At 39.8% G+C, this 16,221-nt stretch overlaps 1 protein-coding gene across 1 annotated transcript; it reads right to left on the bottom strand.

Annotated features, from left to right (window-relative positions):
• Positions 1-223: 223 nt before the first annotated feature.
• LOC135523843 (interferon-induced protein with tetratricopeptide repeats 5-like) lies at positions 224-15,612 on the bottom strand. Its single transcript, XM_064950805.1, is given in 3 exon segments — positions 224-706; positions 708-1,986; positions 15,329-15,612. Coding segments are annotated over 3 exon segments (1,353 nt in total). The 5' UTR covers positions 15,334-15,612; the 3' UTR covers positions 224-637.
• Between the last annotated feature and the right edge of the window lie 609 nt (positions 15,613-16,221).

Raw genomic sequence — 16,221 nt, 5'->3', positions numbered from 1 at the left:
CTGACAAGGTACAAATCTGTCATTCTGAACAGGCAGTTAACCCACTGTTCGTAGGGCGTCACTGAAAATAAGAATTTGTTCTTAACTGACTTGCCTAGTAAAAATTAAATTTCCAGCGAGTATATATTCAAATAGTTTTTTCAACTCTAGTGACTCTACAATCACTCATTGTTTCTGAACAATGCTTATTTACTTGATGAATAACCAAATTTGGAGATTAGAATAACACTTCAATGTATTTTTTTTATTGCAAGATTTATCATGCAGCCATATGGTACAATTGTACAAAACAAACGGAGCTTTGTGACACTACATGACACATCTTTACGACATAGAAACATATGTTTTCCAAAAGTAATACATTTGAACTGAAATTTTCTTTGCAACTTTTAAATAAAATAAAAAGAAGCGTACAGCCAACTTGAACTTCACCATTAAAAACATGCACCGTTGATTAAGGGCTTGTAAGTAAGCATTTCACGGTAAAGTCTACACTTGTTGTATTCGGGGCAATGTGACAGATAAAGTTTGATTTGGGCAGTGTTTCAATGTAAGCCATGCATTGTGTTACAGCTAGATATCATTTGAATTTCATTCCTTTGCTGAAAGAATCTGTCTGGATGTCTGTGTCCTCAGACTACCTCTCCTGCTGGAGGAACAACAAAATCTCAGAGGCCTCGCCAACTCTCTTTTTGTTAGCCTTGCCACCTCTCTGCGATCTGCTTCAACCTCTTCCCAGCCTGCTTCCTGTACCAACTCTCAATTGGAATCTGGTAGGCATTTTTGAACTGTGTCACAGCGCCATCCTCGTCCATCTTCCTGTAGTAAAGAAACGTGCCGAAGCCGGTGTAGAAGAGCTGCTTGTCTGAGTCACTGAGGGACTTGTCCTCTAAAAGGACAGTGAATATCTTCATCGCCTCTTCCAGCTGGTAGTTGTTCCCGTAGGCCTCAGCCAGGTTCACCCTGGCGTGGATGTTGGAGGGCTTCAGAACTACGGCTCTGGAGAAGTGACGGATACAGACCAACACTTTTGCTTTTATCTGGCCCACTTTCACCTCTCCCCCTTCCCTCTTCTGCTCGAACATCTGGATGAGCTGCTGTTTGTGACACAGGCCAATTTGGTGATGGAGGAAGTGGGAGTTTGGAGACAGTTCCAGAGCTTTCCCCAAAACCTGTAGGCACTCATTGATGGAGCCCTCATATCTGAAATATTTGGCCACATAACGTAGTACATGAGGCACGTCAGGAGACAGCCTGAGGGCCTCTTTGGCGAGTTTCAAGGACTCCACTTTGTTTTCTTGATTTTTTTGAAGTTTCAGAGCTAGGAGGACCATAAGTTCAGAGTTATCAGGCTCCAAGGATAAGGCCTTCCTTAGCTGGTTGGCACCTGCAGTCATCACTGAACTCACTCTCTTATTCTTGACCATGCCCTCCAACCTGTACAGGACCAGGGCATAGCCCATATTGAAAGAAGCATTGTCTGGTTCCCCCTCAAGAGCTTTCTGGAAGCTCTCTTTTACCCTCTTATAAAATAATCCCCCAAACCTGATAAGACTCCAACCTTTCTCACCATGTACGGAAGGTAAGCTGCCTTGAATATTTAAGGCACTTGGAATTCCCTTACTGATGATTTCCAGCTTTCCAATGTAGGCATCCACATCATCCATGTTCCCTGAGTGATAGTGAACCCATGCAAAGTTAGCATAGGTCACCAGTAACTCTGTATCATCCTGTCTGTCCTTCAATGCACTCTCAGCCTTGTGGAGATACTCAAGAGCACTAACATTATTTTCCTCCAGGTGGCTCAGGAACGCTAGTAAGTTGAAATATGTGGCATGGTATTTCGGCGTGGTAAACCTCATGATACGATCCAGGAGTTTTTCAGGGATGCTGTCCAGGTCCTTAATGTCAGCCTTCCTTATGTCCCATGTGAAGTGACACTCAAGTGCTTTCAGCTTAACTTCCATATCTGCTTTGACCGAGGCACTGTGAGAAAGGCAAAAATACCATAATTAACACCCAGCATTTTAACTACCGTTGTCACTTTTGCCTCCCAAGGTGTTGGACCATAAAGCTGAGGGTCACATAATCAGAATTGTACCCAGGATCAACACCCCTGACTGGCACTATCTGCCTATTCTATCCTTTCACACACTTACACTAATGCCTAGCTCCCTTTACTGCCCGAGCATTAATATTGCACTAGCACTATCGAAGTTCATGTGTGTGAGTACAAAGTATGTCCTATTTTCTTCTTGGTATTTTTTTTAATGTGAATCCTTTTTCACGTGTAGCCCGCCTGTCAATTGTCATCTTTAAAATATCTTTAACAGCCGCCCCAGCGTGAGTTGTTTTCAGCACGTGATGTCAGAATGCACTCATTTTTCCAAAATGTGATTGTTACGCAACAGGACGGTTAACACGGGCTGCCTGCTAATTATCTATAGGCTTGTCAATTTCAAATGATTTTCTAACAAGTTGTATTTTCTAACTGTTTGAATTGAGGTGTGTTCCGCCTCCTCATTAATTCACATAGAAGTAGCCCATTTCAGCATTTTGGGCAATTCATAATTGATTGGCTTTAATGAGCAGGACAAACGTCTCCATTCGAGGAGTGCCCACGCACTTCACCAATGTTTCCGCAGATCAAGTATGCAGACATTCCCTGACGGCCTGTCAATTGAATTCTATAGGCAGTACTGGGAGTTACTAGAAGACCCTATTTTTAATGTTTCACCATTGCATTGAAAATTATGAAATGGTCTCCACTATGAAACAGGGCCTGATTTCACTGATTGCGAAGCCTGATAAAGACCCTTCTCTCATTGACAATTGGAGACCAACTACTTTATTAAATATTGATTACAAATGGATTGCTCTGGATTATGCCAATAGATTAAAGAAAGGAATAGATACCATTAGAAATGAGACTCAAACAGGATTTATGAAGGGCCGTCACAAACTCCAACATTCGTTTAGCCCTTTTAGATTATTCAGATGCAATTGACTCAACTGGGTAGCGTACTCCTTTGTCATCAAACGCTAGCCCCGAAATACCTTTTGCCCTTGGAACGCTGAGCTCCCCCCATTGTTTTCCTATGGAGAGGCATGCTGGTATATTTCGCCAAATATCTCGCAATATGTAAATTTGGATTTTTTTCAAGTTGGACACCATTTTAATCAGGATAATCTACCGAGGTAAAGTTGGTTTTATATTCACATATTCAGACATTCATCAGTCATTCAACAGACATTTGTCAAAATCCATTTAAAAATAAAGAATTAATTCAACCTTTGTCACAATCATCAAACTTTATATGATTCGTTCTATAAATGTCTAGCATACTTTTATAACTTTTGTTTTGAGTAAGAATTCCAGTTATGATTTGATAGAGGGCATGTAGTCCATCTAGAGGGTGTGTGTTTAAAGTTCTAACGAGTCTATTAGAAGGGGCCTTACAGAAAATTCTGCATCTTCAGTCATATTAAATTAGATTACAGGAAAAAACTACAGGATGAAGTGGTCAGGCCTGACTAACGAAGAAGACCGGTGGATGGATCTAGAGGACCAAGACAACCAGGGGATCAACATGGACATTCCACAGAATGAGCTAGTGTAGTGTACAGTGTAGACATTGTTACAGGCTCAAAATGATCAGAAACAAAACTTTCTTCTGAACCTCATCAGTCTATTCTTGTTCTGAGAAAAGAAGGCTATTCTATGTGAGCCTGTAATTGAACCCACTAATACTGATGCTTCAGATACTCAGCTAGTCTAAAGAAGGATGGTTTTATTGATGCTTTAATCAGCACAACAGTTTTCAGCTGTGATAACATAATTGCAAAAGGGTTTTCTAATGATGAATTAGCCTTTTAAAATGATAAACTTGGATTAGCTAACACAACGTGCCATTGGAACACAGGAGTGATGGTTGCTGATAATGGGCCTCTGTATGCCTATGTAGATATTCCATTAAAAATCAGCCGTTTCCAGCTGCAATAATCATTTACAACATTAACGATGTTTACTCTGTATTTCTGAGCAATTTGATGTTATTTTAATGGACAAAAAAATTGCTTAAATTTCAAAAACAAGGACATTTCTAAGTGACCCCAAACTTTTGAACAGTAGTGTATGTATATACTGTACGTGTGTGTGTATATACACTGCTCATAAAAATAAAGGGAACACTAAAATAACACATCCTAGATCTGAATGAATGAAATATTCTTATTAAATACTTTTTTCTTTACATAGTTGAATGTGCTGACAACAAAATCACACAAAAAATATCAATGGAAATCAAATTTATCAACCCATGGAGGTCTGGATTTGGAGTCACACTCAAAATTAAAGTGGAAAACCACACTACAGGCTGATCCAACTTTGATGTAATGTCCTTAAAAATCAAAATGAGGCTCAGTGGTGTGTGTGGCCTCCACGTGCCTGTATGACCTCCCTACAACGCCTGGGCATGCTCCTGATGAGGTGGCGGATGGTCTCCTGAGGGATCTCCTCCCAGACCTGGACTAAAGCATCCGCCAACTACTGGACAGTCTGTGGTGCATGGAGCGAGACATGATGTCCCAGATGTGCTCAATTGGATTCAGGTCTGGGGAACGGGCGGGCCAGTCCATAGCATCAATGCCTTCCTCTTGCAGGAACTGCTGACACACTCCAGCCACATGAGGTCTAGCATTGTCCTGCATTAGACAGAACCCAGGGCCAACCGCACCAGCATATGGTCTCACAAGGGGTCTGACGATCTCATCTCGGTACCTAATGGCAGTCAGGCTACCTCGGGTGAGCACATGGAGGGCTGTGCGGCCCCCCAAAAAAATGCCACCCCACACCATGACTGACCCACTGCCAAACCGGTCATGCTGGTGAATGTTGCAGGCAGCAGAACGTTCTCCACAGCGTCTCCAGACTCTGTCATGTCTGTCACATGTGCTCAGTGTGAACCTGCTTTCATCTGTGAAGAGCACAGGGTGCCAGTGGCGAATTTGCCAATATTGGTGTTCTCTGGCAAAAGCCAAACGTCCTGCACGGTGCTGGGCTGTAAGCACAACCCCCACCTGTGGACGTCGGGCCCTCATACCACCCTCATGGAGTCTGTTTTTGACCGTTTGAGCAGACACATGCACATTTGTGGCCTGCTGGAGGTCATTTTGCAGGGCTCTGGCAGTGCTCCTCCTGCTCCTCCTTGCACAAAGGCGGAGGACGCGGTCCTGCTGCTGGGTTGTTGCCCTCCTACGGCCTCCTCCACGTCTCCTGATGTACTGGCCTGTCTCCTGGTAGCGCCTCCATGCTCTGGACACTACGCTGACAGACACAGCAAACCTTCTTGCCACAGCTCGCATTGATGTGTCATCCTGGATGAGCTGCACTATCTGAGCCACTTGTGTGGGTTGTAGACTCCGACTCATGCTACCACCAGAGTGAAAGCACCACCAGCATTCAAAAGTGACCAAAACATCAGCCAGGAAGCATAGGAACTTAGAAGTGATCTGTGGTCACCACCTGCAGAACCACTCCTTTATTGGGGGTTTCTTGCTAATTGCCTATAATTTCCACCTGTTGTCTATTCCATTTGCACAACAGCATGTAAAATTTATTGTCAATCAGTGTTGCTTCCTAAGTGGACAGTTTGATTTTACAGAAGTGTGATTTACTTGGAGTTACATTGTGTTGTTTAAGTGTTCCCTTTTTTTGAGCAGTGTAATATATATATATATATACATAGACAAAACATGTACCGTCCACTTCTTTTATTAGTGCTTTTTTTTGTTATCCACCATCTGGTATCTTTCAATACCCATGCTTATATATATATGTATTAGCATGGGTATTCAAAAATACCAGATGGTGGATAACAAAAAAAAGCACTAATAAAAGAAGTGGACGGTACATGTTTTGTTTTTGGGCTAAATGTATACATTGTAGTTTGCCTCTGAACTGTATGTGAAACCCTCTGCAATCTACTGGCACTAACCATTAAAAACTAGAACTTCAACCAGGCTGTCCCTTTGCTATTTGCTCTCTTCCTCTCTTAAACTGCTTGCACAAAGCCTACGTGAAAATTTGTTTTTTCACAAAAGATCATAAAAAAAAGATCAACTGGCCCAAATCAGCTGTACATAATTCAGCAAGGAGGTGTGCAACTACCACACATTATACCCATTATACCAGTGGAGAAATTACATCACCTACATAAGTATTACCATATCCCTTTCAATGTACATTCCTTGCAGAAAGAACTATTTGCAAACCTTTTAAAACATCCAGAAAGACTTAAGAAGGGTATTTATACTTTAAAATACATATTTTACGTGAATGGATGTGGATGAAAGAATTCTGCCAGTGTGTTAAAGTCCTAGTTTCATATTTTTTTATTTATCTCCAACTCTATATATCTAAGTGAGCCTATGAGGACATTGGGGATCAGATTTACCATTATACCCATTGATGAAACGTATAACAGACAAACACAGCTCAAAAGGAGCTATTTGTGATATCTACACTCAGTTGCTACTTTATTAGGTTCACCATCCTATTCATGAAAATAAATTACTCCTACAGTACATACACCAAGCCCAGTGGTCTTGGCTTGCTAGTCACTAAAGCATGCAGAGAAGTATTATTCAGGTATTCTGTTACTGTTTGTTTGAACTTTAGAATGTGCAAAATGACAGCAGTCTGTGATGGTCTTCTGTAACTCAGAAAAGTTCCAAAACGTGAACTGACTGTAATTAACTCCAACTGGACTTAAAAACTTGAACAGTCTTATCTCCTTTCCCAGTTTCATCAACAGTTCTGAATTCACGCTGTTCCAGATGCAAAGGGGGTTGTACCTAACAAAGTGACCACTCAATCTATAGACTTTCCAGAATGTGTTCTGGGAATACCCGGGGTAGTAAACATTTGGCTGTAAGTGTTGAACATTTTAGTCTATTACCTCAGGAGATGGTACTATTCAGCTTGTCTGGGGATGACAAAGAAGGACTTCAACAAAGCCAAAACAGAAAATGATTGGAAGGGGCCTCTTTCCTGTTAAATTAGAGATGTATAAATAAATGACTGTTGTGCCTTGTAACTACTTTAAAATGTGGAACTGTTGCACTACAAATGCAAACAGTACAACTTTATGTAAACATGGTCTAACTTCCTATAGAACACATTTCACTTGAAATTAACATTTCTTTAAAGTTATTGCAAATAAATGCATATTTTCACTTTTTTTTGTGACAATCACTGAATTAGTTATTGATTTCTTCATCTTTAAATGCAATATTTGAGATGTTATGTATTCCTATCAAATCAAAACTGGAATTTCTACTCAAAGCAAAGGTTGTAAAAGTATACTAGACATTTATAGAATAAATCATACCTAGTTTGATGATTGTCATAATCAGTGAAACGTTATTGATTTATATAGCTTTAAATGGCATTTTAAAGATGTTGTGTATTTCTATCATGTCAACTGGAATTTTTATTCAAAACAAAGGTTGTAAAAGTATACTAGACATCTATAGAATAAATCATACCTAGTTTGATGATTGTCATAATCATTGAAACGTTATTGATTTAAATAGCTTTAAATGGCATTTTAAAGATGTTATGTATTTCTATCAAGTCAACTGGAATTTTTATTCAAAACAAAGGTTGTAAAAGTATACTAGACATTTATAGAATAAATCATACCTAGTTTGATGTTTGTGACAAACGGTAAATTAGTTATTGATTCATGCCGCTTTAAATGGCATCTTATACATTTTATGTATTTATATCAAATCAAAACTGGCATTTTTCCTCAAAACAATGGTTGTAAAAGTATGCTAGACATTTATAGAATAAATCATACCTAGTTTGATGTTTCTGTGACAAACGGTGATTTAGTTATTGATTTATACCGTTTTAAATGGCATTATATAGATTTGAGCTATTTATATCAAATCAAAACTGAAATATAAAACCAACTTTACCGAGGTGGATAACCTCTTTCTAATTACATAAGGTTGGGCAGCGTACTCTGCTGTCATGATCGCTAGACCAGAAATAATAAAAAGTTGTAATTTTTCCCCGACTTCCTCGTTATGCAACATAAGCAAACTTGGCACTATCGGGGTGCGGATGTTTACTTTCTACACAAGTTGTTATTTTTCAGTTGCGTCCTAAGAACAGATTGTAGGGCTAAAATTGAATTTTAAGCGTCACTCCAGTCCGAAGAGGCTCGGCGAGCATTCGTTTCCAGTCATTTGCTCTGGGCTCGAGCTAGTGTTCCAGCTCAGCCAAAGTTATTTAGCAATTTTCAGCCTTGACAGCCTATCTGTATATCGTGTTGTCGTTTCTACTGTAACATGAAGTATGTATGGCTGGAGCATAATGTATTTACAGTCTTAGTCACGTTTTCAAGTACTAGTAACAAATAATGCATTCCGATTATTGCGTATATTGTAATTGACATCTATGATGTGTGTAAAATACTTTTTTGAAGGTTGTACTGATTATAATGAGCTAATGCAAAGCTATTTGCCAGCTGTGTGTGGCGCCATGTTTCGTTCACATTATACAATGCATTCTGGGTGTCACGTAAACATCTGTCAAACATGTTTTTTTTTGTTTAACATTATTATTTATTTTATTAACTACAAATCCATACAGAAAGTACAAGTATATATAAATGATAAACAATGGGACAATTGAGCCAGGGTGTACAAAATCACATTACACAAGGACCTTAAGGGACATACATACACTTATAATTCTAACAGCTTTTTTGTTAGTAGAGTATTTAATTGTCTTAAAATACAGTCAATTTATTTTTGTAGGGTAAGAAAGTGTTCTTTTGTTTGTAAATTTACATTTGTGAATATGAAATTTGGCCAAAAGAATAATGAAATTAATTACATAAAAATGTTTCAGCTTATTCCTATCATAGGTAAAGAATCCAAGCAGTACATCTCTCCATAATAGTGTTAAACCTTCATAAAAGTGTTCAATTATAAATCTATTGATGTCTTGCCACAGTTTTCTTACATGAATACAATGCCAAAAAAGATGCAACACTGTTTCTGGGTGGTCATTACAAAAGGAACCATTTGAGTTGATGTTTTCCTTAAACTTCTTCATAAGTGGTTGGCAGGATAATATTTATGAATAATTTCAAAGGGAACTTCCTTAATTTTGTTAACAAGTAGGTAAGTGTGTGACAACATCCAAACTTTTTTCAAACAGATATTATCAATAAATCCATTCCAATAAGGCATGACATAAGGTATAGATTTGAGGTCGACCGATGCATCGGTATGGCCGATTAATTAGGGCCGATATCAAGTTTTCATAACAATCGGAAATCGGTATTTTTGGACACCGATTTGGCCGATATACATATATATATATATATTTTTTACACCTTCATTTAACTAGGCAAGTCAGTTAAGAACACATTCTTACTTTCAATGGCGGCCTAGGAACGTTGGGTTAACTGCCTTGTTCAGGGGCAGAACTACAGATTTTTACCTTGTCAGCTCGGGGATTCGTTTTTGCAAACTTCCGGTTACTAGTCCAACGCTCTAACCACCTGCCTTACATTGCACTCCACGAGGAGCCTGCGTGGCAGGCTGACTACATGTTATTCCCCACCCTCCTTTCGGAAAAGCTGACCACGACTCCATTTTGTTGCTCCCTGCCTACAGACAGAAGCTAAAACAAGAAGCTCCCACGCTGAGGTCTGTTCAACGCTGGTCCGACCAATCTGATTCCACGCACCAAGACTGCTTCCATCACGTGGACTGGGATATGTTTCGTATTGCGTCAAACAACAACATTGACAAATACGCTGATTCGGTGAGCGAGTTCATTAGAACGTGCGTTGAAGATGTTGTTCCCACAGCAATGCTTAAAACATTCCCAAACCAGAAACCGTGGATTGATGGCAGCATTCGCGTGAAACTGAAAGCGTGAACCACTGCTTTTAATCAGGGCAAGGTGACCGGAAACATGACCGAATACAAACAGTGTAACTATTCCCTCTGCAAGGCAATCAAACAAGCTAAGTGTCAGTATGAGACAAAGTAGAATCTCAATTCAACGGCTCAGACACAAGAGGTATGTGGCAGGGTCTACAGTCAATCACGGATTACAAAAAGAAAACCAGCCCAGTCACGGACCAGGATGTCTTGCTCCCAGGCAGACTAAATAACTTTTTTGCCCGCTTTGAGGACAATACAGTGCCACTGACACGGCCCGCAACCAAATCATGCGGACTCTCCTTCACTGCAGCCGAGGTAAGTAAAATATTTAAACATGTTAACCCTCGCAAGGCTGCAGGCCCAGACGGCATCCCCAGCCGCACCCTCAGAGCATGCGCAGACCAGCTGGCTGGTGTGTTTACGGACATATTCAATCAATCCTTATCCCAGTCTGCTGTTCCCACATGCTTCAAGAGGGCCACCATTGCTCCTGTTCCCAAGAAAGCTAAGGTAACTGAGCTAAACGACTACCGCCCCGTAGCACTCACTTCCGTCATCATGAAGTGCTTTAAAGAGACTAGTCAAGGACCATATCACCTCCACCCTACCTGACACCCTAGACCCACTCCAATTTGCTTACCGCCCAAATAGGTTCACAGATGATGCAATCTCAACCACACTGCACACTGCCCTAACCCATCTGGACAAGAGGAAAACCTATGTGAGAATGCTGTTCATCGACTACAGCTCAGCATTTAACACCATAGTACCCTCCAAGCTCGTCATCAAGCTCGAGACCCTGGGTCTCGACCCCGCCCTGTGCAACTGGGTACTGGACTTCCTGACGGGCCGCCCCCAGGTGGTGAGGGTAGGTAACAACATCTCCACCCCGCTGATCCTCAACACTGGGGCCCCACAAGGGTGCGTTCTGAGCCCTCTCCTGTACTCCCTGTTCACCCACGACTGCGTGGCCACGCACGCCTCCAACTCAATCATCAAGTTTGCGGACGACACAACAGTGGTAGGCTTGATTACCAACAACGACGAGACGGCCTACAGGGAGGAGGTGAGGGCCCTCAGAGTGTGGTGTCAGGAAAATAACCTCACACTCAATGTCAACAAAACTAAGGAGATGATTGTGGACTTCAGGAAACAGCAGAGGGAACACCCCCCTATCCACATCGATGGAACAGTAGTGGAGAGGGTAGTAAGTTTTAAGTTCCTCGGCGTACACATCACAGACAAATTGAATTGGTCCACCCACACAGACAGCATCGTGAAGAAGGCGCAGCAGCGCCTCTTCAACCTCAGGAGGCTGAAGAAATTCGGCTTGTCACTAAAAGCACTCACAAACTTCTACAGATGCACAATCGAGAGCATCCTGTCGAGCTGTATCACCGCCTGGTACGGCAACTGCTCCGCCCACAACCGTAAGGCTCTCCAGAGGGTAGTGAGGTCTGCACAACGCATCACCGGGGGCAAACTACCTGCCCTCCAGGACACCTACACCACCCGATGTCACAGGAAGGCCGTAAAGATCATCAAGGACAACAACCACCCGAGCCACTGCCTGTTCACCCCGCTATCATCCAGAAGGCGAGGTCAGTACAGGTGCATCAAAGCTGGGACCGAGAGACTAAAAAACAGCTTCTATCTCAAGGCCATCAGACTGTTAAACAGCCACCACTAACATTGAGTGGCTGCTGCCAACACACTGACTCAACTCCAGCCACTTTAATAATGGGAATTGATGGGAATTGATGTAAAATATATCACAAGCCACTTTAAACAATGCTACTTAATATAATGTTTACATACCCTACATGATTTATCTCATATGTATACGTATATACTGTACTCTATATCATCTACTGCATCTTTATGTAATACATGTATCACTAGCCACTTTAAACTAAGCCACTTTGTTTACATACTCATCTCATATGTATATACTGTACTCGATACCATCTACTGCATATTGCCTATGCCGCTCTGTACCATCACTCATTCATATATCTTTATGTACATATTCTTTATCCCTTTACACTTGTGTGTATAAGGTAGTAGTTTTGGAATTGTTAGCTCGATTACTCGTTGGTTATTACTGCATTGTCGGAACTAGAAGCACAACCATTTCGCTACACTCGCATTAACATCTGCTAACCATGTGTATGTGTGACAAATAAAATTTGATTTGATTTATTTGAGGGCAGCAAGAAGCCACGATAAGTTGCTAGCTAGCATTAAACGTATAAAAAACAATAAATCTTCACATAATCACTAGTTAACTACACATGGTTGAAGATATTACTAGTTTAGCGTGTAATCGATGCGGTGCCTGTTTTTTCTCATTTTTCTCAATTTCTCATTGAATCACAGCCTACTTCACCAAACGGGTGACAATTTTGCACTGTCGTTGCACCAAACCTAACCATAAACATCAATGCCTTTCTTTAAAATCAATACACAAGTATATATATTTTAAACCTGAATATTTAGTTAATATTCCCTGCTAACATGAATTTCTTATAATTAGGGAAATTGTGTCACTTCTCTTGCGTTCCGTGCAAGGAGTCAGGTTATATGCAGCAGTTTGGGCCGCCTGGCTCGTTGCGAACTGTATAAAGTCCATTTATTCCTAACAAAGACCGTAATTAACTTACCAGAATTGTACATAATTATGACATAACATTGAAGGTTGTACAACGTAACAGCAATATTTAGACTTAGGGATGCCACCCGTTAGATAAAATACGGAACGGTTCCGTATTTCACTGAAAGAATAAACGTTTTGTTTTCGAAAATGATAGTTTCCGGATTCGACCATATTAATGACCTAAGGCTTGTATTTCTGTGTGTTATTATGTTATAAATAAGTTTATGATTTGATATTTGATACATCAGTCTGACTCAGCGACGGTAGGCAGCAGCAGGCTCGTAAGGATTCATTCAAACAGCAGTTCCATGCGTTTGCCAGCAGCTCTTCGCAATTCTTCAAGGAATGAGCTGTTTATGACTTCAAGCCTGTCAACTCCCGAGATTAGACTGGTGTAACCGATGTGAAATGGCTAGCTAGATAGCGGAGTGCGTCAATCGGTGACGTCACTCGCTCTCAGACTTGGAGTATTTGTTTCCCTTGCTCTGCCAGGGCCAGGGCTTTTGTGGAGCAATGGGTAATGATGCTTCGAGGGTTGCTGTTGTCGATGTGTTCCTGGTTCGAGCCCAGGTAGGAGCGAGGTGAGGGACGTTACACTGGCAATACTAAAGTGCCTATAAGAACATCCAAAGGTATGTGAAATACAAATGGCATAGAGAGAAATAGTCCGATAATTCCTAGAATAACTACAACCTAAAACTTCTTACCTGGGAATATTGAAGACTTATGCTAAAAGGAACCACTGGCTTTCATATGTTCTCATGTTCTGAGCAAGGAACTTAAACGTTAGCTTTTTTACATGGCACATATTGCACTTTTACTTTCTTCTCCAACACTTTGTTTTCGCATTATTTAAACAAAATTGAACATGTTTCATTATTTATTTGAGGCTAAATTGATTTTATTGATGTGTTATATTAAGTTAAAATAAGCGTTAATTCAGTATTGTTGTAATTGTCATTATTACAAATAAATAAATAAACATTTAAAATCGTCCGATTAATCGGTATCGGCTTTATTTGGTCCTGTTGAAAAATCATAATCGGTCGACCTCTAGTATAGATACAACATCCTGCTGAAACAAGGTTCGTATCACTCTGTTGTTGAATGGACCAAAAGAGAAACAAATCCTTCCTACTGATGAGTCAACAGGATCAATAGAAGGTAGGCTCTGAGGGACACATTCCTGAATAATAGAGCAACACCTGAGGGAATGGCATCTAAAACAATTGCAAAATCTTTTAAGTGTTACAGGGACCTTGTAAAGTGATAAGAATTCCTTATAACTGAGTAAAAGACCCTCTGCATTTACCAGTTGGCTCACCAATAGGATCTTATTTCGGAACCAATATTCTAAAAACAAAGAAGTATTTTTATATAATATATCCCGATTATTCCATATATAATATATGTGTGGAGAAAAATTGTGTTTATAAATTAAGGACCATGACAAGAAAACCTGCCGATGAAAAGCAGAACGTTTCACTGGAACTTTGTCAATATTATAATTGCAAAACAACATGAAGTTAAGGCCACCAAAAGTAGAGAAGACATGATGAGGAATACAATTCCAGATAGAAGTGGGTCTTCTTAGGAATTGTTTTATCCAATTGAACTTAAAAGTATTATTTAAGGTAGTAAAGTCCAGTACACCATTCTGTTGTAATGAACACCAAGTGTTCTTTACAACAGTTTTCCTAATGTAATGGGTATGGATTCTCCACAGAAAGTTAAAAAGCATCTGGTCTATTTCCTTGCTTATTTTACTGTCAAGATATAAAGATAGAGCGCCATATGTTAGTCTAGAGATACCTTCAGCCTTGGTTATTAGGACTCCACCTTTTAAAGATAAGTCCCTCGGTAGCCATTGATTTAGCTTCTTCTGTTTTTTTTAATAAGAGTGTTAAAATTTAGTAAGCCTCTAGACTTCTGATCCTTTGTAATGGTTATGCCTAAATATGTAAATTCTTCAAGCCGCCATCTTGGCACCTCCCCCAGACGAAAGATGTTATAATGAGGTGAAGGAATGGTTTTACTCGTCATTCGGGTAAACTTCCGTAAGTGAATGAAGGGAAGTCAATGATGGTAGACGACACATCCCCTTCAACATGCATACTGCAAACAGACCAACCTCATCTTGTCTCCTCATATTATCTTTGGTCGACGCGAAAAACAAACAAGGCGGCGCGCACAAACTACCCATCGGATTATTTTTTATTTCTAGAAAGTGTTTTACTCAATTATTTTTGATCAATGTTGAGCTCACCCGTGATATGATTAACTATAAATAGTAATTGCTATTAGCTAATTCACATTGTGTTTTTTTGTCAGCCGAGAGTTATCTAAATATTAGCTATTGTGTTAAATCAATATTTCATAAATTAGCGCTCGGACTAATGTAAACAACATTTTCCGGTTTGGATGATTGTGTTATGATGTCATTACTTATGTGAATGTCTGAATATTGCATCCAAAAATAAACTTGTCATATTCAGGACAGGTATTTATTAGCAATACGAAATTACACAAATTGTAGTATACGCTAAATAAATCATGATTTCAAGAAGAAATATCACAGGTGATGCCAAATTGTGCCTTCAATTAATTGATAAATTGACAATTAATTGACAATAACAATGTAACATATATTATATCCCACATAGAGATCCTGTCTAATATTCGGAGTAAAATTCTCACCTCATCTTGTTGAATACAGCGCGTTGTGTTTTTGTAATGTCCGAGTACGCGGAATAGGCTACACAGCCAACACGTACTCACTCCCTGGCTATATATAGTCCTTCTGCAGTTTACAAATAAATGAAAGCAAACCGAAACTGATGCGTAGCTGTATTGCCACGGTTTACATTCTGACAAGTGCAAATACGTAAATTATTAACATTTTGCACTGTAGCCTACATAAGATGTTGGTACATGGTCTACTGACTTGTGATCATCATGTGACAAACGTTTAAAACATTTAATAGAAAAGCAGTGTCATCAACAACTTACTCAAACCTGCATGAAGAGAATTCCTGTGCTGCAATGATTGACCATGTATTGGCGCTGTGTACTATATAAAGGGGGAAAGGAGAAGGTCATATTAGGGGTAGAGAGGAGATGCTTGTAGAAATATAATTTTCCAGCGAGTAAATATTCAAATTGTTTTTTCAACACTAGTGACTCTATAATCACTCATTGTTTCTGAACAATGCTTATTTACATGATGAATAATCAAATTTAGAAATTATAATAACACTTACAAGTGTTTTTTATAGGCCTAGTTTTTTTATTGCAAGATGTATCATGCAGCCACATGGTGCAATTTTACTTTGTGACACTACCTGACATCTTAAGACATAGAAACATATATGTTTCCCAAAAGTAATACATTTGAACTCAAATTTTCTTTGCAACTTTTGCAGAAAATAAAACGAAGAATGCAGCCAGAGATGCGTACTCCCAACTTGAACTTTACTTTTCACTTCACCATTAAAAACATTAAAATGCTCAAATGCATGCAGCAGCGCGAGCCATGTAAGCCATGCATTGTGTTGTAGTTAGGCATATCATTTGAGTGTCATTCCTTTGCC

Source organism: Oncorhynchus masou, chromosome 31 (genome assembly GCF_036934945.1).
Source record: "Oncorhynchus masou masou isolate Uvic2021 chromosome 31, UVic_Omas_1.1, whole genome shotgun sequence".
NCBI classification, from domain to species: domain Eukaryota; kingdom Metazoa; phylum Chordata; class Actinopteri; order Salmoniformes; family Salmonidae; genus Oncorhynchus; species Oncorhynchus masou.
The sequence above is the reverse complement of the archived record's forward strand: the minus strand, read 5'-3'. Positions and strand labels throughout refer to the sequence as shown.